General features: G+C 34.1%; 1 protein-coding gene across 3 annotated transcripts in view; it reads right to left on the minus strand.

Moving 5' to 3' along the window:
* CSRNP3 (cysteine and serine rich nuclear protein 3) overlaps positions 1 to 23,281 on the minus strand; it is a 249,139-nt gene that overhangs the window by 129,271 nt on the left and 96,587 nt on the right. The window contains exon 1 of one of the 3 annotated variants that reach the window (XM_051986239.1): positions 15,031 to 15,134. The exons of the other annotated variants lie outside the window; for them this stretch is intronic. Within the exon in view, the coding sequence (XP_051842199.1) occupies positions 15,031 to 15,058 (28 nt within the window). The 5' untranslated portion in view covers positions 15,059 to 15,134. Of the gene's footprint in view, positions 1 to 15,030; positions 15,135 to 23,281 lie in introns of those variants that run through there. 3 annotated transcript variants of the gene reach the window in all.

A 23,281-nucleotide genomic window follows, 5' to 3' on the forward strand; every position in this document is an offset into this window, starting at 1 on the left:
ATTATGTGGAATGAATGAAGTAAAGTAATATCAAATAATTCTGAAAAGATAAGTTATTTCTGCTGTCATTTATTTATGGGGCCACACCTGAATTAAATGAAGTAATCTCACCATTCTCTCAGATACCTTCCTTTGCTCTCTCCCCTTCTACTCATTCTGATTCCTTCAGGATAATCCTGTGTTGATAATGAAGTCTAAATGTCACTGGATTAACCAGCTCTAAAGACATGGATTAATTCAAGTCTGTTCTCTAAGCACAACGGCAATAACAATATGTATCAGGAAAAGGAGTACTTGTTAAGGTGCTCCACAAAAAAGAAAGATACTACTTGTGCAAGTTGAAGGAAGTTGGGGATGTGACAGAGGACAGTCACAGGCTGAGACTTGGAAGAGTCATAAAAAGAAAATAATCTTGCACAAACACAAATAATACACAATAAAATTATTCTTGTTTCACATTTATATGTCTGAGATTGATATTATAATCATTATAAAATAATTTATTAAATGTAATTATAGATGGTATGGATAGGTATTCCATGATCCCTCTAGGAATGTATATACTAAAGGTACAAATCAATAGAAAATGGAGAAGATACACAAAAAACATATAGAAAGAAGAATAAAATTTCAAAATATGAACAAATGTTAAGAATACGTATGGAATATGGTGAAGAGCAAGTTAATTTGAGATCTAAATGCAAGGCTATAAAATAAGCTAGATATTCTATTCCCAAACCTAGAGCAGGAGTAGGAGAAGCTACCATCTCCCCTAAATGAAGCAAAGAAAAATGGAAGGAGATTAGATTTAGAGATAGAGGATATGCATTTGAATATTGAACTCTCATTTATTGTCTAGGTCAGTGGTTCTCAAAGTATGGTCTAGAAATCCTGGGGATCTCTAAAGCCCTTTTAGAGGGTCTACAAATTCAAAAATAGTTTTTATTTCCATTATGGTAAATGTCTATAAATATAATCCAGATAAACAAAAACGCTTTGGAGAGATCCTCAATAATTTTTATTAGGATAAAGATCCTGAAAACAAAAGTTTGAGAACCACTGGAGGTGATCTTGAACAAATAACCAATTTAATTCTCACTGATCCTTACTTTCTTCATCTAAAAAATAAGAGAGCTGGATCTCTAAGGTTCCTTCCAACTCTAAATTTGCAATATTATATTCTCTTGTTCTCTTGTTTTTCACTCATGTCCGACTTTTCGTGAGCCCATTGGGGGTTTCTTGGCAAAGAAAATGGAGCAGTTTGCCATTTTCTTCTTCAGCTAATTTTACAGATGAGGAAACTGAGGCAAAAAGGGTTATGTGATTTGTCCAGAATCACACAACTAGTAGGTGACTGAGGATGGATTTGAACTCAAGATGATTCCAAGCTCAGTGCTCTATCCACTGTACCACCTAGCTGCTCTTATAAAAAGAGTCTCTAGATAAGTCCCTTCAATTCTCAGTGTCCCAGGCAATTTAAGACTTTCCTCTGTATTACTTTTCTTGGTTCTGAGGTTCTGAATTGGAAGAGGAAGATTCCTCTCTAGGAGTTATAGTAATATTGAAATCACTGGTCCAGGAACCAAAAACAAAAACATTGGAGGAATTTCAGAATTATTTCTGAAATTCAAAGATCATTTTGAATTAACTAAAGGAAACATTTAAGTGCAAGGTAGTGCATTTGAGGAGACCTGAAAGCCAAATTAGGATTATAGACATTAGGCAGATGGGGAAGAAACTCACCATATTTCAAGGCTAATATTTTCTTCACTGTATATGTTATATTACCTCTATATGACCTAATGAATGAGATATGACAGTGTTTTATAAAGAAAATAGAAAACTTCTGTGATTCCAAATTCAAATCAAAAAGATAACTTTGAAAGCATATAAGCTCACTAATAATTTCTCCTGATTCCTAATTATGTCTGGTTGTTAGATAAGCAAAATAGCAGATGTTAAGAGGCCAGAAAACTAATGTTCTGAATGCTGCAGGTTAAATGGCAGGAATAAACTCATAGCTGCTTCTGCTTGGCAATGCAAAATATATGTAAGACATTTGAACATGGGTATTAAGAAGTTATTAGGAAAAGTGACACAGGGATGAAAATGATGACTTTTGTCCTAATTCTTCTAACCTTTAACAATATAAAGGATTTTTTTTTTAAAGCATCTAACTATAGAAAAGAGCAAATTAGGAGAGCCCTCCTATCCTGGAAGGACACAAAGGAGATGTTTGTTTTCCAATGCCCAGATCAGAAAAGATTGCAAAGATTCCTTCCTATGTGGAATTAAGTAATAGAGCTAATCTGAAACAAATTGAGGCACAAAATTTTAAAAAGGTACAATGGAGAAAGGAAATAAGTATTTATATAGTGCCTACTGTGTGCCAGGCACTGTGCTTACCTCCTTACAAGTGTTATCCCACGAGATCTTTACAACAATGCCGAGAAGAGAGTGCTATTATTATCTTGATTTTAAAGTTGAGGAAACTGAGGCAAACAGCATAAATGACTTGCTAAGAATCACACAGGTTAATGTCTTAGACTGATTTTAATTAGAGTCTTCTTGACTCTAGACCTAGCACACTATGTACTCTACTTAGCCGTCTCTAAAATGAAAACACATGTTGTATTAAAATGTGACATGATGTGAATAGACAAACCATATACTATTAATTGTAGCACAAATGCTTCTAGGATAAATGCAGGGAAGTCTCTGATAGAGTTTAAACATCATAGCATGTTCTGAGTCATAATCTTTGGCAAGACTCAGCTGGCCCTCTGTCCTCCTCCATTTCCCAGTTAGAGATAAAGTGGAAAAGTTGGAAGGTAACTTAAATGAAATTGTTATAGTGATAATGTTAAGTACCCACATTACTTCCTGGTTGTGGTATTCAAGATAAATTTGAATGCACTTATATTTCAGGTCAAGTCAACAACCATTTATTAAGTGTTCATAGATTACCACCTCTTAAGGCATAAAGTATGTCTGGTTAAAGAAGCTCTTGTCCCCAGAATTTAGATGGAATAGATTCTCCACCAAAGTCCTACTTTAATGCATTACTATGGTAGTCAGAAGATCCTCCAGATCTCAAGTAAGAGGGAGAAAAAGTCCTGGATTTGGAATTTGAGGCTTGAAGCCCTAGTCTCTGTTTGCTACTTGTGTGCAATTGGATGAATCACTTAAATTCTCTGGGTTTCATTTGTTTATTTGGAAAATTAAGAGTTTGGATTGTGGGTTACCTAAGAGTCCTTGTACCTCTTAATTTTATGATGCAAAACATGCCAGCAGATTGTTGTTAGTTCTACTAAATTAGAGAGAGGCTTCCAGTTTTGGAGAAATCATGAAATTTAGAGATGCTCATTACTGGAAGAAAATTGACCATTACATGATGAATTTGGGGGGGACATAATAACTCTTAAAGACAGTTGCAAAGTTCTCAAAGAAATAAATCCAAGCTATCAAGACATGTGGGGAAAATGTTCCAAATCATTAATAATTAGAAAAATATAAATTAAAACAATTCTCATACTAAACAATTTGACAAAGTTGACCGAGATGAAACTGACAAATGTTGAAAAGGTTTCAGAAAAATAGAGCATTTAAGCACCTCTGGTAGCGATGTGAAGTTACTATTTACAAATCATTTGATCTAGTGGTACCACTACTAGGCATATATACCAGAAGGATCAAAGAAAAAGGAAAAGATCTTTTTGTACAAAAATATTTTTAGCAGCTCTTTTCACAATAGGAAAGAATATAGGAAACTAAGAACATACCTGCTTATCAAGCATTTCAATTTTATCATTATATATATATATATTCATGTAACATATGAATATAATGGAACATTATTGTATTTTTAGAAAATTCAGAGAAAACCAAAAGACTTTGATGAACTGATTCAGAACAACATAAGCAGAACTGGAATACAATTAATGTTTGTTTTTTTTTATTATAGCTTTTTATTACAAGATATATGCATGGGTAATTTTTCAGCATTGACAGTTGCAATATCTTTTGTTCCAATTTTTCCCCTCCTTTCTCTTAGCTCCTCCCTCCCCTTAGCCCCTCCCCTAGATGGCAGGTAGACCAATACATGTTAAATATGTTAAAGTATAAATTAAATACAATATATGTATACATGTCCATACAGTTATTTTGCTGCACAAAAAGAATTGGATTTTGAAATAGTGTACAATTAACCTGTGAAGGAAATCAAAAATGCAGGTGGACAAAAATAGAGGGATTGGGAATTCTATGTAGTGGTTCATATTCATTTCCCAGAGTTATTTCGCTGGGCGTAGCTGGTTCAGTTCATTACTGCTCCATTGGAACTGATTTGATTCATCTCATTGTTGAAAAGGGCCATGTCCATCAGAATTGATCATCAGATAGTATTGTTGTTGAAGTGTATAATGATCTCCTGGTCCTGCTCATTTCACTCAGCATCAGTTCATGTAAGTCTCTCCAGGCCTTTCTGAAATCATCCTGCTAGTCATTTCTCATAGAACAATAATATTCCATAACATTCATATACCACAATTTACCCAACCATTCTCCAATTGATGGGCATCCATTCATTTTCCAGTTTCTGGCCACTACAAAGAGGGCTGCCACAAACATTCTTGCATATACAGGTCCCTTTCCCTTCCTTAAGATCTCTTTGGGATGTAAGTCTAGTAGTAGCACTGCTGAATCAAAAGGTATGCACAGTTTGATAACTTTTTGAGCATAGTTCCAAATCATCTCCAGAATGGCTGGAAGAATACAATTAATGTTATAAAATCATTGACGAAATTAACAATTTTGAAATATTTAAGAACTTTGACCAATACAATGATCTACCATAGTTGTAGAAAAAAAGCCTACCGCTCATATTCTACACATAAATGATAAACTAAATATGTAGAATGAGACATGTATTTTTAGACATGACCAATATAGAGGGTTTTTTTCCTTTACTATGCTTATTTAATATAAGAGATTTCACTCACCATCTACCCCCTACCTACCTTAATCAATTGGAGAGAGGGAGTAGGAATAAAAAAATATAAATTTTAAAAAACTTATAAGGTGCAGAATGATTATTATCTGCATCACTGAAGGGAATGCCTACATGGGAAGAAAATTTTCTGATTCTCTACCCTAACTTCCAATACTTCCCTCCAAAGATTTCCTGATTTTTATTTTGCACATTATTTCATCTATCTATCTATCCATCCATCTGTTTGTCTGTCTGTCTATATGTTTGTCTGTCATTTTGCTTTGCATCACCAACATTTAGCATAGTATCTGGCATCCAATAGGTATTGTGTAACTATTTGTTGATTGAAGAATAGAATGGATACTTATAGAGAAATAGTTTTCATTATTTTAGTCCCTTAGTTGTTTACTCAAAGTTGTATAAGCAATTCTGTCCATTAAACATTTATCTTCTATACTGGACAAATAGTATAATATGGGGAAAAGTTCAACAGGTAGAAAAATTTATTTCTCATTAGACTTTCAAAAGGGAAAATATATTCCACTGAAACTAATTATGTTACTTATATTAGACAAATATAAATGTTTTACATGTAGATTAAAAATCAATGTTCTGATCAAGAAACCTACTTCCATTCTTTATATTAATCATATAATATGACTAAATACAAAAAAATGAAATTCCTGCAGGAAAATCTGCAAATCAGCCTGATTAAGTAGCTTTCTATTGATGACAGCTTATGATGTCTCTGACATGAATGCTGTCTCTGACATGAATGCTGTTTTTGTTTGTTTCTGTGACAGTCTTTTCTCTACTACATTCTCCTACATTCTTTGCTTTTTTGTTTGTTTGTTTTATCAAGGATTAAACTACTTAGCTACATGTTGCTAATATTTTTGGCCCAATTTTTGTAGGGGAAAAAAAAAAGAAGTCACTCAACTTCATATTGAGTGATTTTTGATTGTTAAACATCTCTATTGTTTGTTATCCTTTCTATAAGGTGGTAAGGTTTATATGTATGGTTGTGACTGAATAGCCACATAGCAATTAGTTCTTTAACAGTTCTGTTAGCATATTAAAAGGACATTAAAAAAACCAATTAGTCCTGAAAACTAATAAAAACAAGCAGAATTCATTTGATTATAGGGTCAAAATAACATTTTGATGTGCTAATTGCCCTAAAGAATAGTAATTATGAACTAAGATAATCAAACTGTTTGTTAAAGAACAAATATAGGAAGCTGAGGCCATACTAAATTATTGATCTCTGGTTACTTTTACCTGGGAATTATATAAAACATGGCAACTGGTAATTGTCTGTAACTCTATTTAATCTCATAGGATATCCTCAAAATATTCTCAACTATCTAAATCTCTGATACTTATATTAAAACTGTTCTTTATATGCAACTGAGATGCAATGTAGTATAATGGATAGAAAGATCCAAGATCAAGTTTTTCTTTCAATAAAAATGAGCTAGATGACCTTGGGCAATTAATTTGCTTTTTATGCATGCCCTAGGCAACTTTCTGAGACTATAAACCCAAAGGAATGGGGGAGCTCCATCCCTATAGAGCGTTTTCCATGTCTTAATTTCAAACTAAGAAAATGCTGCTATTATTCCTCAGGAATATACAATTTGGAACCAATAGTGGAAACTGTATCTTTTATGTATGATAATGGTACATATTTCATGTACCTTATAAAAGTAGAATATTCATTTTCACAGCTTATATGAGACAGTACATTATAGTAGAAAGAATAATGGATTTGGAATCAGAGATGTTGAGTTCAAATCCAGATTATTTCTATTTATGTAACTATTATTTATATAAATTACTAAATAACTACCTACAATAGTTATTATCTATATAACTTTGGGTAACTTCTATATCTCAATTTACTTATCTGTAAAATGAGAAGAATGGACTTTTTTCAGTTCTAAAGGTCTAATCCTATACTGATCCTCAAGGGGATTACTAGATATTTAATCCTAGGCAAATTAACAATAGTATTTATATAAGGGTTTAAGATTTGCAAAGTGCTTTTCAAACTTTTTATCCTCACTACAACCCTGAATGGATGATATTGTTAATCCTTATTCTATAGATGAAAGAACTAAGGAGAGAGGTTGCGCGGTTGCATGACTTGCCCGGGGTCAACAACTAGTAAGTATATGAGTTCAGATACTCCTGACTACTATGATACCTGGTTGGAAATTACTTCAAATAAAATCATTTGAATTTCACTAAGGTAAAGGAAGTTATGGATTCTTCAATGTATGCATTACTACATATCATCAATACTATGGTCAATATAGGTACTCATGTTTTGTGCGATTTTGAGTACCCAATTATGGGTGGTAACTTGGTAAGATTTTAGTTTGTATTTCTTTAAAGCATTTTAAGGTATACTAAAATTCATCTTCCTCAACTTGCTGGCAACATTTTTTTTTCCTTTTTAGTTCACTATATAGAAGCTGTGAGACTACTCCAAGGATTTTATAGCAAGGTTAAACAAGACTCTGGAGCCATGCTGATGAAATTCTTCACAAAGCTTTAAGTCTACAAGGTTCACAGTGATAAAGAAAATTGGACACAACTTCTACTCCAGAGAGTGGATCTGAAGCCTGGATGCCACATTGCTGTCATACTCTATATTTGAGGCTCCCAAAAGACAGTCTCTTTTTTCTTAGTTCAGCTTTTTATAAATAAGTTCCCTTCCCAAATATCCCTTGTTCACAAATACTCACAGCAGAGAATAAAGAAAGGAGAGGGATACAAAAATGTTATAACTTGCATAGTTCTTTCTGTCACTGTTGGGCAGCTATGTAAAAATAATTTTATTTGCATGAAGAAAGGAATATGTTTTCATTTTTTTAAAAAATTGGAACTAGGAAAGAATTGTTCAGTTATATCAGACTCTTTGTGACCCCGTTGTGGGGTTTTCTTGACAAAGATACTGGAGTAATTTGCCATTTCTTTCTGCAGTCCATTTTACAGATGAGGAAACTGAGGCAAACACGGTTAAGTTACTTGCCCTGTAGGGGTCACACAACTAAGTGTCCTAGGATAGAGTTGAACTGAGGAAGAGGACTCTTGCTGCCTCCAATCCTAGTGATCTATCCGTGGTGTCATCTAGCTGCTCTAGGTAGGAGTACTATGACAATAAAGATGAGAGACGCACCTAGAAAAAACTTATGTGAAGCAATGGAGAAAGGGTACAGCAACAGAAGAGAAAAGAAAGATTGGGGAAGTTGGGACTAAGTGATCAAATGCTGCCATTTTTTCTTGCTAAGTACAATGTGGTCTAAGAACAGTTGGGAGATTTAAAAAAAGGGGGGGGGATTGGACTTTCTGCCTCAGTAATAGATGGTATCTGGAAGTCTGAGGATAGGATGGTCTGACACTTCATGTCTATGGAGTGAAAGCTACCATTAATTACAGTTTTGTTATACTGCTGACTTACATACTTATCAATCAGTATATTAGCAGCGAGTAGCCTCTCCAACTCACCGAATTTGGTGGCAAATTTTAGTCTGCATTGCCAATAAAAATATTTGGTCCTGCGAACTGTTTTACTGGTGCATTGTGACACCTATAAAATTTTTTATTTTTTCTTCTGTGACATTTTTATCCATGTGTTCATAGAGCTGTGAGATAGCTGTCTCAAGGACTTTTGTTAATGCTCATAGTCTGTTGAATTGCAAGTATCCCAGAGGACCAAAAGCAGAGCTGAACACCATGTTCTTGTGTCCTTGAACATATTATAAAATATAAAAGAGATCAAATACAACTGGGACTGTTTTACAAGCTTCTCACAAACTCTATTGTTGATGAGAAAAGTTTCAGACTGGATGGATTTGATTATCTTGACAAAACTGACCATACCACAGATAGGAACAGATCTTAGTCCTGCTTCAGCTTTCTAAAATTTACGAAGATTATTGTAGCTCCTTTCCCCTCCTCTTTCTTCTTCCTTTACATAAGTGTATAAGAGGTAAAAGGAACATCTAGTCCAATTTATATCAGAAGAGAAATCCCCTTTACAGGATGACCAAGTGATCATTCAATCTTTATTTGAATACTTTTCCTCTGGCCTTTCTCCCTTTGAAGTTTTAATCCTGTAATTTACCATTTCAACCTTATTCTCTTATTTACCCTTTCAATATTTGCCTCTTTACCCTATTTTTACCACTCATCATTTTCCAAATTGGAAAGCTGGACTAATCTTTATTTTATCAATCTCTCTATTTACTGACATCTTCAATGAATCCCTATATGAACTAATATATCCAAACCCTCATCATCCTTTAAAACAACTCTTCACTTGATTGTACTACCCCCCTTCAGGGTTTTATCCTATATCTTTTCTCCCTTTTATAACCTATTCTTTAAAAAATGCCATATGCAAATTATTTCTGCAGTCCCACTCATTTCTTACCCCTCTTGCAATTTGATTTTCAACTCTATCATTTGAAGTTGCTCTATCCAAGATTATTAATCATCTTTCTTGATCAGCATTTTCAAATGTTCACCTCATCTTAGATGGTCTCTCCTTTCTGTTGGTGAGTAAGGTTTTTTTGTTTGTTTGTTTGTTTTCTTTTTTTAATATTTTTTGATGATACTGTTCTTTCTTAGTTCTCTCTACTTGTTGACTTTTCATTATCAGTCTATTTTGTTGGGTTCATTATCCATAGTATATATCCTTGCCCATAACTTTGAGTTGCCTAAAGACTCTCTGCCTTTGAATCTCTTCTGTCTGCTTGTTTCTCCATTTTGTTCTCTCTCTTTCATCTACTTAAATAACTTATTAAGCTCTTTTATGTCTAGTAACATCCTAAGTAAAGGGGACAAAAATATAAAGAATGATTCAATTGCCCCACTTCAGAAGCTTATTACCTAGTGTAGTAGATGAATAAATACATTTATATTTTCAGAATATCATAAGGTATTTAAAGAGAAATAGCACTAGCAGATGGGGCAATAAGGAAAGACTTTATCTAGTGATTTTTTTATTTGTGTCTCAAAAAGAGAGGAATCATATGAAGAAGGTCAGGAGAAAGTGCTTTCCAGAGGTAGAGACAGTCTATGTTAAGGTTCAGAGACATGAGATATAGTGTGAAGTGTGAAGAAAAGAGAGATCAGCATGGCTGGATCACAGTGTGAAGAAGAAGAGTTTAATATACAGTGAAACTGGAAAGATGAGTTGGAGCCAGGTTGTTAAATGCTCTAGGAACTAAACCGAGGAGTTCATTCTGTAGGAGAGGAGTTCATTCTCTAGGTAATGGCGAGCTACTGAAGTTTATTGAGTAGGGAAGCAATAATCCAATCAGTACGTAAGAGAAATCATTTTGGCAGTTGTTGGAATGGGAAAAGACTTGAGGCAGGAGACCAATTAAATGGGCATTGTAATAGCACAATAAGAGGTGGTGAAAGCCATTATTAAGATGCTGGATACTGAGAAGAGAGAAGTTGAATATGAGAAATATTGTGTATGTAGAAATGGAAAGACATGGTAACTGATGGAATACATGGGTTGATTCAGAGTGAGTAATTGTAAATAATGACAAAGTTTCTGAATCTGGGATATTGGAAGAATGGTAATGGCTTCCATAGTAATGGGGAGGTGTAGAAAAGGGGTGGGTTTGGGAAAAAGATCATGAGTTCTGACATATTAAATTTGACATGTCTCTGGAATATCCAGTCTGTAATGATCAATAGGCAATTAATGATGTACAACTGAAGTTAACAGGAATGAAGCAATATTTATATCTATGAATCATTTGCATAGTTAATAAACACATAAACTGATAAAATCATTGAGAGAGTCAAGTTCAACTACCAACAATTTGTAGACTACCCTCTTCCTATCTTTGAAAATAAGGATGACACCTACTTTCTCTGTCATTTGTCTGTCCAATTCTCTGTGTGTATATATACATACACACATATACACACATATTTATATATCAGTTCCTTTGAACACTGTGAGGCCAGCTAGTAATTTTCTTATGCCATCCATGACCTTAGGTTTAGTGTATTTTGTTTTGTTTTTTGTTTGTTTTTGCTATTCCATAGCCCAAAGATTATCCTCCCTAGTGGAGAAAACAAACACAAAATAAGAACTAAGTAGTTCTACCTTCAATCTATGGTTTATTATCAAAACCCTTTCTATTCTGGGCAGAAGTATTTTTGATTTTCTTCTTGCCTCCCTACTGAAAAAAGGCTATTCCTTTGTTGTCCTAGGTATTCTTCACCTATTTAAATTTATTGTATATAGCATTGCTAATATTATTTATAAATGCAGTATCTGATACCTGTTTCTTGTCCTCCTCTCTCTTTTACATGCTTTTAAACACAATAAAACAAAAATCTGTCACTGACTCCCCTATATTCATACGCCAGATTCTTTTAGACGTTCCTCTCTTCATTTGATCCCATTTGTCAATCAATCAACAAATATTTATTAAGCCCTTACAGAGTGCCAAGCATTATGCTAAATGCTGGAAATAAAAATAAAGGCAAAAAATACTTCATGGCTTCAAGGAGCTATTTAATACATTTTGTATGTAACAAATTCTGTGACATTTAAATCACTGGTTCATTCATAGCAGGTCTGTTAGAACCAAAATCTAATTACCTTTATTTTAATGTAAATAGTATTTTACTTTTTCCAATTACATGTTAAGATAGTTTAACATTCATTTTTCATAAGATTGTGAGTTCCAAATTTTTCTCCTGTCCTACTTTTTCCATTCTGCTCCCCAAGACGACAAGCAATCAGATATAGATTAAGCATGTGCAATCTGATTACCTTTAGATGCTAATTTGTTTTAGGTTATGGACATGTTAATTAAAGAAATGTACTAGACTAAAACTAAAATTACTTGATTATTATCCATCAAAATTTTCTAATGTGCTATTTTCTGGAAAATAGCATTTGTGGTAACAGAAACATCTTGCCAATATATGCCATCTATAAGTAAAACTATTTCAAGTGGGATAAAATGTCTAAATGTGTCTGTTACAAATAGAAGGAATTTTTACTTTTTTAAAAAATATTAATTACATGGATTCTATTTCTTTTATATAATAACAAAGAAGCACCTATTTAGTATGGAACTGACTAAGGAAAGCAATTCAGTCAAATCTAAAACAGATGGGCCAGAATAACTGATTTGCAAAGCAGAAATTCATTGCTAGTTTGGTGTCTATCACTACTGTCTATTTCTTACCTCTTTCAAAGGGAAGAACGTCCTGTTCTATCACAAACAGTAAAATACCAGTTTAGTCATAAAAAGAGGAAAAACCTTACTAAGGCTAGAAAGAAAATGTAATATGATTTACGTTGAAATGACTTTTAAAACATTTAGGATATATTTAGGGAAGGTGAATTAAATGAAATTTTTGCATATGGGCAAATCAAGGAACATTCTGTTTTTAGTTAGTTGGCAATTATGTTGCCAAAATAAAAATTCAGAAAAGATTAATAGTAAATATTGGCATCTCTATAGTACCTAAAATTTTGCAAAATATGCTATAATTACTTTGTTTTATTTGGGCCTAACAACAAACCTATGAGGTAGGTACCATAAGCATTATCATACTGATCTTACCACTAAGGAAAATGAGAAACTAAGGAGTTATTGATGTCCAGTATAATATCAAAAGCAAGATTTTAATCCAGGTCTTACTTGATGTCAAGTCCAATACTTTATTAACTATGCTATGCTGAAATAAACAAAGAAATTCCTAATAAATGAATTTTTTAAGGAAAAAATCATAATGGTAAGAACTGGAAAAGATTCTTTCCATTCTCTGTTTCCATTATAAAAACAATTAAGTATAACTTTGGGAAGAAGTCTTCTCCAGCTGTATTTGATTTATCTAGCACTGGGGTTTTTCTCTTAGCCATTTTGTGTAAATACTCAAAACTTTCATTTACCATCCTACAGTACTCTTGTAAGGAGGGGAAAAAGGAGTGAATATTACTCTCCATTTTACAGATGGGAAATCTAAGGACAAAGATTTTAAATTGTCTCAATTTCCAACCTAAAACTGTTTTTCACTCAGTCTTTTTCAAAGTGTAACTAGAGAAGTATATTTGATAAAGTTTCGTGCTTAGTAGCATGAATAATTGGAGTAATTACTTTTAGTATATGAAGTGAATACTTAAATTGTTATTTTCTAACCCTAGATGTATTCTGTATAGACACCCTGAGTCATATAAAAAATATTTTCCCCTTCTCTAAAGCTGGAGCTTCAGTGGGCCAAATCATATCAAGAGTACTATTGAGACAAACAGTTTGAAGAGATTAACCACACTTCAGTAAAAGAACACATTTGAGAGCCAAGTGCACCAACTGGAAAAGCCTGGTTCTATATGAGGATTTGCATTTTATGTTTGATCAACAAGTTAATGAAATGATCTGTGGATATTCTGAGGGGCTTTTTCCACATCATTTTGTTACTAGGACAAAATAATCAATGTGAGAGGGGGTGAAATTAATGTAGAATATAATGGGAGGGGGAATTTAACATAATAGAATGGCCTTTGAAGAAAGAGAGAAAAGTAAATGTAAGAGGGGAGAGTGGGTACAGTGTTTTATGGAGTTAAGAGCACATAGGAAGAGATGAACAGGTAGAGAAAGTTTCTAAATTGGGAATGGCTTTTTAAGAAGAGTTGGCCTGAGTGTCAAAGTGATGTGACTGCTCAATTTTTACATCTTCAATGTTGTCATTGTGCAAACTTGTGTTAGAGAATATAGTTATAATAGAATTTGGGGCGTTTAACTGGTGATTCTAGCCATTCTAATTTGAAAGACCTACTTTAAAACATTTTCAAGAAAGTTTTCTATTTCTTATAGTACTAGAAAAAGAAACCTTGAATAGTAAAATACAAGAGATTCATACATCTCCCAGGGAGAGTGATAGAGACAGGAACTCCTATCTCAGGATTAAAGGTGTATTAAAGTGGGAATTGGGGATTTTCCTTTAAAAGAGTATTTCTGTGGGGTTTTCCTCCAAAAGAAACCAAAATAATGAGGGAAATGGAGAAAATGCAGATTTTTTAAAATTCCTATTTATTCTATTACTTTTTATCTTTTATTTCTCATGATGTTTGCCATTTTAATTTCCACTGTGTCCAAACTGAGTGATGATAATAGGATAACTTTCTTTGTTAACACAATTATTAGTTCCATTATTACATCTTCTTTCCCCTAAAAAACTCATTTTTGATTGTGAATGATTCTAGAATTTCTTCTAGTAAATTTTAGTTTCTCTTTTGCCCCATGTTTAAAAATGTCATTTCCCTAACATTTAGCTTGGGCTAATACATATATACACTGTTCAGTAAGAATATATAAAAGCAGAACATAGGTACACTTAGTAGAAAGCTTGTCCAAATGTTGACTGCATCTTCTTTTTCCTAACCTTTTGAGAGGAACCCCAACATCATGTGAAATATAACAACTGTTAATGTTGATCTAAAGGTAAGCTTCCATCCATGGAGAAGGATAATTGATGGTTTTTACCTACGATCCACTTTCTTTTACCTTCAATAGATTAAGCTCTGTTCCTGCTCCCTGTCCTCCCAGGATCAAAGTGATTTATTGAAAGTGTCAAGATTGTGAACAACAGAACCTCTGATAGTATTGAAGAAAAGATGAAAACAGAAGGAAGTACCTATAATCTCCATTTCTTGAGTTATAGATCCATGTCAGTGGTTTTCCTTTTCACCATTCACAGTATTTCTCTCTCTTTTTTTCTTCATGTGCTCTCTAATGATCACTAATCTTTCACTTGGTTATAACCCTGCCTTCTGTTTATAATAGACCAGACTTAAATGTCTCAAGAAGAATGCATGACTAGATCAGCTAGGTGTTTAATGTAATACCTGACTACTGTTACATCATATACCTCATGCTCAGATCTTCTGTCACTGGGAATCACACCTTACCAATAACAGTCACTTTTGAGTGTTCTTAGAAGCCCTTGACATTTCACTAGAAGATTAATGATCAGAATAGTCTTACCGACATGAAAATCCTTATGTGTAGACATATGTGCAGTTCTCTTTAGGAGTCAAAGGGTGAAGCAAAGATTTCTGGGGAGGCTAATGGGAACTGTGGTAGATAACTGAGGGCCTGCAAAGTCATGAAAGACTTGGACTTGAAAAGTCATAATAGACTGAGTAATGCATGACATCACTTAGCATATTTATGTAAGTGCTATTCTGCCTGAAATTCTATCCATCCTTTAAAGCCCACCTCAAATGTTACCTTCTCGGCAATGTCTTCCTTTGTCTCCCCAATTTATAAAAACAGAAAAACCTTCATCACTCTACCTCTGTACCTGGATCTTATCTATAACCTTTTTTCAGCACATTCTTAACAATGATACATTATTTTGTATTATATTTGTTTGTGCACTATCAATCCACTACCTGATAGCCATAAGGACAGTGTTTAATCTAAGCTTTGTATCTCTTCTTAGGAAACTAATTAAATAGAATTAACACAGTAGAGATTGTGACTACAGACAAAAAACACTTTTAGTTGAACCTGTTTAAAACAACTGGTCATCTGAACCAGTTCTCTGACACCAAAGGTAGGTCAAGATCCTTAAAATTTTTCTGCTCACGAATTTTCTTTTGTTTTGTGCTTTTTTATCTTCTATTTTGTACTGTTTGGTTATCTTTTGATATAGATTGTTGATGTTTGTTATCAGTATTGGAATATTTTGATCAGTAAACTTCTCCCTTTGAAAATCTGAAGCTTGTAACTCACCACCCTTGGTGGGTTGGGAAACCATATGAGGCCCAGGAAATCATTGGCTAAGGCAACCACTGGCAACAATAAGCTGAAAACCAGGTACAACAACCTCCTACTGCTTGAGTTACTTAAGTTGATCATTTTGAATGACTCATGAATTATGTTATAAATATCCAGATGGCCCTTGGTAGAAAAAAGGCTTTTTTTTCTGTCCCTGCTTTAGAATTACCTATAAGCACTGAAAAGCTGTTAGAATTCCTATAAGGTGCTAAGTAAGTGGAATTGAGGAGACTTGACTTAGTAAATTGTCTATAATCACATAGTGTGTGTCAGAAATGAAAGCAGAATCTAGGTCTTGGAACATCTAAGCTATCCATCCACTTTGCCACTTCTGAGGCATGTGTGGGTAAATTTGCATTTGTATGTGAGTGTATACATATATGGATATGTATATAAATTTATATGTATATATGTACACATTCACCTTTTAAAATGTTATCTTCCAAATTTTTCCCTCCCAAAGACAGCAAGTAATCCAATATAGATTAAACATGCAATTGTTCCAAACATATTCCTACATTTGTTATGCTGCACACACACAAAAAAATCAGATCAAAAAGGAAAATAAAACAAGCAAACAACAACAACAACAACAAAAATGGTGAAAATACCACACTTTGGTCCACATTCAGTCCCTATAGTCCTCTCTCTGAATGCAGATGGCTCTTTTCATCACAAGTCTATTGGAATCTCCTTGAATCACCTCATTGTTGAAAAGAACCAAGTTCATCACAGTTGATCATCACATAATCTTCTTGTTGCTGTGTGCAATGTTCTTTTGGTTCTACTAACTTTACTTAGAGTCAGTTCATGTAAGTATTTTTAGGCTTTTCTGAAATCAGCCTGCTTGTTATTTCTTATAGAACAATAATATTTCATTACATTCATATGCCATAACTTAATTAGCCATTCCCCAACTGATGGGCATCCATTCAGTTTCCAGTTTCTTGCCACTACAAAAACGGCTGCCACAAACATTTTTGCATATGTAGGTCCCTTTCCTTCCTTTATGATCTCTTTGGGATACAGACCTAGTAGAGACACTGCTGGATCAAAGGATATGCACAGTTTGATAGCCTTTTGGGCATAGTTCCTGATTGCTCTCCAGAATGATTGGATCATTTCACAACTCCACCAACAATGCATTAGTGTCCCAGTTTTCCCACACCCCCTCCAACATTTATCATTATCTTTTCCTGTCATCTTAGTCAGTCTGAGAAGTGTGAAGTAGTACTTCAGAGTTATCTTAATTTGCATTTCTCCAATCAATAGTGATTTAGAGCATTTTTTCATGTGACTAGAAATGGCTTTAATTTCTTCATCTGAAAATTACCTGTTCATATTTTATCAATTGGAGAACGGTTTGTATTATTATAAATTTGAGTCAATTCTCTATATATTTTATTTTATTTTATTTTCTATATATATTTTAGAAATGAGTCCTTTATCAGAAATATTGGATGTAAAAATTTCCCCTTGAGGTTTGTTTCCCTTCTAATCTTGGCTGCATTGCTTTTTTGGTACAATTTTTAAAAAAATCAGAATTATACATTGTATATTTCATACTGTTCTCTTTTTCTTCTTTGGCCTTAAATTCATTCCTTCTCTATAGATATAAGAAATAGATTATCCCTTGTTCTCCTAATTTGCTTATAGTATCATCTCTTATGTCTAAGTCATGAACCCATTTTGACCTTATCTTGGTATAAGGTGTTAGAAGTTGCCTAGTTTCTGCCATACTAGTTTCCGTTTTTCCCAGGAATTTTTGACAAATAGTGTTTCAGAGTTTATCAAATACTAGATCACTACAGGGCTTGATTATTTTGCCATGTGTATCTAATCTATTCCACTAACCCATTACTCGAATTTTTAGCCAATACCAGATAAATTTGATGATGGCTGCTTTATAATAAAGTTTTATGTCTGGTACAGCTAGGTCACCCTTCTATGCATTTTTCATTAATTCCTTTGAAATTCTTGGCCTTTTGTTCTGAGAATATGAGTTCTAATCCAAACTCTAACACTTCCTAGTCTGTGAGCAATCACTTAACTCTTATTATCCTTACTTTTTACAGATGAGAAAACAGAGTTCCTGCCTTACAGGGTTACAGTGAAGATCAAATGATCTAATATTTGTAAACCTTCAGCATATAGCACCTAGCACATAAACACCTGTTTCCTTCTCCAAGGTCAAGATTCATCACAATTACTCAATGGTCAAGTTTATTTGAGTGTCCTTTTTGTTTAAATTATCATAGAAATATATTATATATTCATATAATTCAACTTTACCTGGGATAGTGTGAAAGCTATCTTCTCTAATTCAAGTTTTTAGAGTTCCAAGATAATTTTAAACTGTCATCTACTCAGTATATAGTACCTACACACAAACACCCCCCCCACACACACACTGATGTTGCTCCCCTCTTAGAAGAGAGCTCCCCTACTTGAGAGCAGGCACTTTCTTTGTCCTTAATATTCCTAGCACTTAGCACTGTTTTTTGGGCAGACATCTTAAACTCATCATATACAAATTAAACTCATCTTTTACCCAAACTCTTTTCTCTTCCTAATTTTCCTATTACTGTGAACCCCAGAATCCTCTCAGTCATCCATTCTTGACTCCTCTCTCTTTTCTCTGTCTCTGTGTCTATCTGTTTCAGTGTCTATCTCTGTCTTCTCTCTGTGTGTGTCTGTTTCTTTCCCTGTCTCTGTCTCTCTTTGTCTCTGTGAGTCTCTCTCTGTTTCTCTTTCTATGTCTCTCTGCCTCTCTCCATCTTTCTCTGAATCTCTGTCGCTGACTCTCTCAGTCTGCTTCTATATGTGTCTGTCGCTTTTTCTCTCATTCTCTTTCTGTCTCTTCTCTCTTCTATATTCATTTGTCTCTGTGAATCTCTCTCTGTTTCTCTTTCTGTGTTTCTCTGTCTCTCTTCGTCTTTCTCTGAATCTCTGTCTTTGACTCTTTCAGTCTGCTTCTATATGTGTTTGTGTCTGTCTCTCTTTCTCTCATTCTCTTTCTGTCTCTTCTCCTCTATTCTATATTCAATCAGTTGCCAAGCCTTGTCATTCTATCTTCATAATATTTCTGATACATTTCCTCTTCTTGCCTCAGATATTGCCAACACCATATGCCAGCCTTCATCACCTGAACTTGGACTATTGCAATAGACCAGTGATTGTTCTCCCTGTCTTAAATCTTTCTCTGAACATTAAACCATTCTCCTTCACTCTGCTGGGAAATTGATCCTCCTAAAGTATAAATCTGGCCATGAAACTCTCCTATCCCATGTCTTCCATTGGCCACCTACTATCTTCATGTATAAATATAAAATCTTTGGTTTTTAAAGTCCTTCCTAACTTGACCTCTTTCCAGTTTTCCGTAACACACACTGAGATCCATTGACATGGGCCTCTATGTCATGTTCCTTACAAACAATATTCTATCCTCTGGCTCTAGGTATTTTCATTGTTTTTTTCCCATACTTAGACTCTCTCCCACCCCACTACTACTTCTTGGCTTCCCTGGATTTCTTCCAGTCTCAGCTAAAACCTCACAATGCACACTTTTCCTAGATCTCCTTTATCTTAGTGCCTTTTCTTGGAAATTGTATCTAATTTATTCTTAATAAATCTTGTTTGTACATACTTGTTTGTTTGTTATCTTCTACATTAGATTGTGAGCTTCTTGAAAACAGGTACTTTCCATTTATCCCCAGTACTTAGCGTAGTGCCTAATACATAGAAGGTACTTCATGAACACATATTAACTTGACATTTTTCTCTCCTCATCCTTCTCCATATTCAAATTTTACAGATGATGAAATTCTACCAAGCACATCAAAGTAGCCTAAAAACTTCACCAGATCAGTGAGCAGTAGTAGACAATGGAGACATCAGAGCCACAAAATGCCATACCTGCCAACTAAAGAATTCTTTAGAGCTAATTCAAGTCTGGCTTAGCTGTGTGACTTTGAGTAAGTAGATACTCTAAATTCTCTGGGCCTCATTTATCTAGAAGAATAAAGGGCTTGTTATTGTATATGACTGAAAATAATTATATCCAACACTTCATGCCTCCATTTGGAGTTTTCTTGGCAAAAATACTGATTTGGTTTCCCATATTCTTATCCAGCTTATTTTACAAATGAAGAAATTGAGGAATACAGAATTAAAGGCCTTATTTTTTGTCACATAGCTGCTAATTGTCTAAAATTAGATTTGAGCTCAGGAGCATGTCTTCCTGATTCTAGGCTTGATACTCCTATCTACTGTGTCATGTACGTGCCGAAAAGAACTTGTACTAGATGTGAAATTTTTTTTGTGGTTGCAGAGCATAAATGAGTTAGAGTTTTGTTAAGAATTACAGCTTATATTTTTTATAGTTCTTTACAGTTTATAAAGTATTTCCTTTACCACAATCCTGCAGGTATCATTATTCCCATTCCAAGATAAAAAAGAAAGAAACTACAGAGTTAAATGACTTGATCAGGGTTACACAGTTAGTAAAAGGGTTGGGACTTAAACATATTCCCTATGCCTGGAATGCTCTCCCTCCTCAGTTCTGCTTCTCAGATTCTCTAGCTTCCTTCAAATCTTATCTTCTATAGACCTTTTCCATGCACCTCTCCTCTCTACCTTTTTCTTTGTACTGTACAGGTCATGTACTTATAGAGTTATTTGCATATTGTCTCCCCTACTAAAACATGAGTTTCTTGGGGGGCAAGGACTGTGTTTTTGTCTTCTATATTCTTAAGGCTTAGCACAGTATCTAGCACATAATAATTGCTTAATAAATGTTTGTTGATTGAATCACTAAACATACATTTTCTAAATCTAAGGCCACTGTCTAAGCCACTATAACTAAAAAAGAGGATTATTCTCTAGATTAATTATAATACCCTAAACTAGAGGGGCAGGTACCTGAACAAACTATCAAGGACTTTAACTGGCACTGGAGAATGCCCACTACAAAATATTATTAGAATCCAGACTATTGAAAGCCCCCGATTTATGAGCCTTTCATGTTCTAAAAATTAATTTACAAGTGTGCTACTAGAGATTTGGGATACAAAGACAAAACATTATAAATGTTGGGCTATGCTCCCAGGCCCATGATCCATTTAGATAATGTGTAGATGCCTTTTGACCAGTGTTACCTAAAAAACCTTGTAATAGTCATCTAGGCCATGTTTTTATGGGAAAATAATAACTGAAATTTTTATAGAACTTTCATTTTTGAAAAAAGTCTTATTTTCATTTAAATCTCATAATGCTAAGAAGTGAGCACTATGGCTATTATACTAGGTGAGGAAAACAAGGATCGGAAAGGTTAAGTGATTTATCTAGGATCACACAGCTAATTAAGTGTCAAATACTAGATTCAAAAGTAGCTCTTCCTGATTCTGAGTTGAGTTCTTTTCACTGTATCATGCTGCTATCAGCATGATTTTAGAATTCTAACTCGGGAGGGATGCCAGGAACACATCTCCCTAATTTCAGTTCTTTTCATGCTCCTGAAACCAGAGTGCTACAAGTATAAAGTATTATCATTGTGTGGAGACCATCTGGATAGCTAATTATCACCTTGTATCAAATAATTTTATTGTTTCAAAATGCTACAATATGAGCTCCCCTGGGGACACTATACAACTTTGTACAATTGAATGGCTATCGCTCTAGGAATGGACAGTTTGTTATCAATATCTGTAGGAAATTTTGAGAATAAATATTGTCACTGCAAGACATACCTAAAAATAACTGATGTGCAAATTCTCCTTTTATGTTTGTAATTAAGCACTGGAGGAGGCTAAAAAGAGAAAAGGGAAATATCAACAGTTCCTATCATTTATGCAGGTTAAAAATGGAGAAACAGCTAAGGTTCAATAGGAAAAAGTATGTGGTGAAACAACCATCCTTCCTTCTATGGAGATCTACTGCATGACACTATCAGTGAAATCCAAAGAACTCTTAGAAATTTTTATATATTATTATATCAATATGGCTTATGTAGTAATATAAACATTAGGAAAATTTTTATCAAGTTGTCTGTAGCTGAACCTGTGAAAATAGGGAGTAAGTGAATGGCTATGGTTAACCTTGTCAGTCATTGTGAACATAAGAGATTTTAGCCTTGCTTATGTCATTGAGTCTCTAGTATTTGTTGGACTGCAGAAAACAACAAGCTAAGTTCATGTAAATAGGAAATGGAACTTAGATAGTAGGTCCAAGGATATTGTTTTTGGAGAAAAATTCCTGTTTATGAGGTGAAAGAAAAGACTGTATTGGGGAAGATAAGAATATAAAGTATACATTAGATATGAGAGAGAGAGAGAGAGAGAGAGAGAGCGAGAGCGCACTAGTTAAAATTTATGAGAGTCTAGAGATAGAGTGTAAGGTGTAAGAAGACTAAAAAGACAAGAAAGAACTATCAGGGGTCCTCAAACTTTTTAAATAGGGGCCAGTTCACCGTCCCTCAGACTGTTGGAGGGCCCGACTATAGTAAAAACAAAAACTTTGTTTTGTGGACCTTTAAATAAAGAAACTTCATAGCCCTGGGTGAGGGGGATAAACTTCCTCAGCTGCTGCATTTGGCCCATAGGCCGTAGTTTGAGGACCCCTGTAGAGATTTAAAACTGAGAATATTATGTTTCATCAGAGAAACAATAGGAAAGCACTGGAAGTTAAATAGGAGAATGAGATGTTCAGATTTGTGCTTTAGGAAAATTACTGATAGATGAGTGGAGGCTAGATGGGAGTTGGGAAAAGTTTGAGATAGAGAAAACAACCAGTGGGCTACTGCAAGACTACAAGTGTTTACAGATGCAAGTTGATGAGGTCCTTCACCAAGCAGATAATGGCTAGCATTTATCTAGTGCTTACTTTTTTTGTTTAGGTTTAAAATTTTTAATTTGTTTACATTCTTTTAAAAAAAATTGAGTTCCAAATTCTCCCCCTCAAGCCCCTTCACCACAAATTAAGAAGGGAAGTAAGGTAATATCAATTATGTATTTTAAATCATGCAAAATATAGTTCTATATTAGCCTTATTAGAAAATGAAGGAAAAGAAGGAGGAGGAAGAGGAAGAAGAGGAGGAGAAAGGAAAACATTTTACTTCAATTCACACAATTCTCTCTCTGGATGTGGATAGCATTTTTTCATTAGGAGTCCTTTGGCACCGTCTTGGATCACTGTATTGATCAAAGTAGCTAAGTCACAGTTAGACATCATTACGGTATTGCTATTGTTGTATCCAATGATTTCTTGGTTTGCTCACTTCATTTGTATCAATTCATATAGATCTTCATTTCTTATAGCACAATAGTGTTCCATTGTAGTCATATAACACAACTTGTTCAGCCTATTTTCACTTGGTGGGCATTTTCTTAACTTTCAATTCTTTGCCACCACAAAATGAGCTGTTATAAATATTTTTGTACAAATAGATTTTGACCCC

The sequence above is a fragment of the Antechinus flavipes genome, chromosome 3 (genome assembly GCF_016432865.1).
Source record: "Antechinus flavipes isolate AdamAnt ecotype Samford, QLD, Australia chromosome 3, AdamAnt_v2, whole genome shotgun sequence".
NCBI classification, from domain to species: Eukaryota; Metazoa; Chordata; class Mammalia; order Dasyuromorphia; family Dasyuridae; genus Antechinus; species Antechinus flavipes.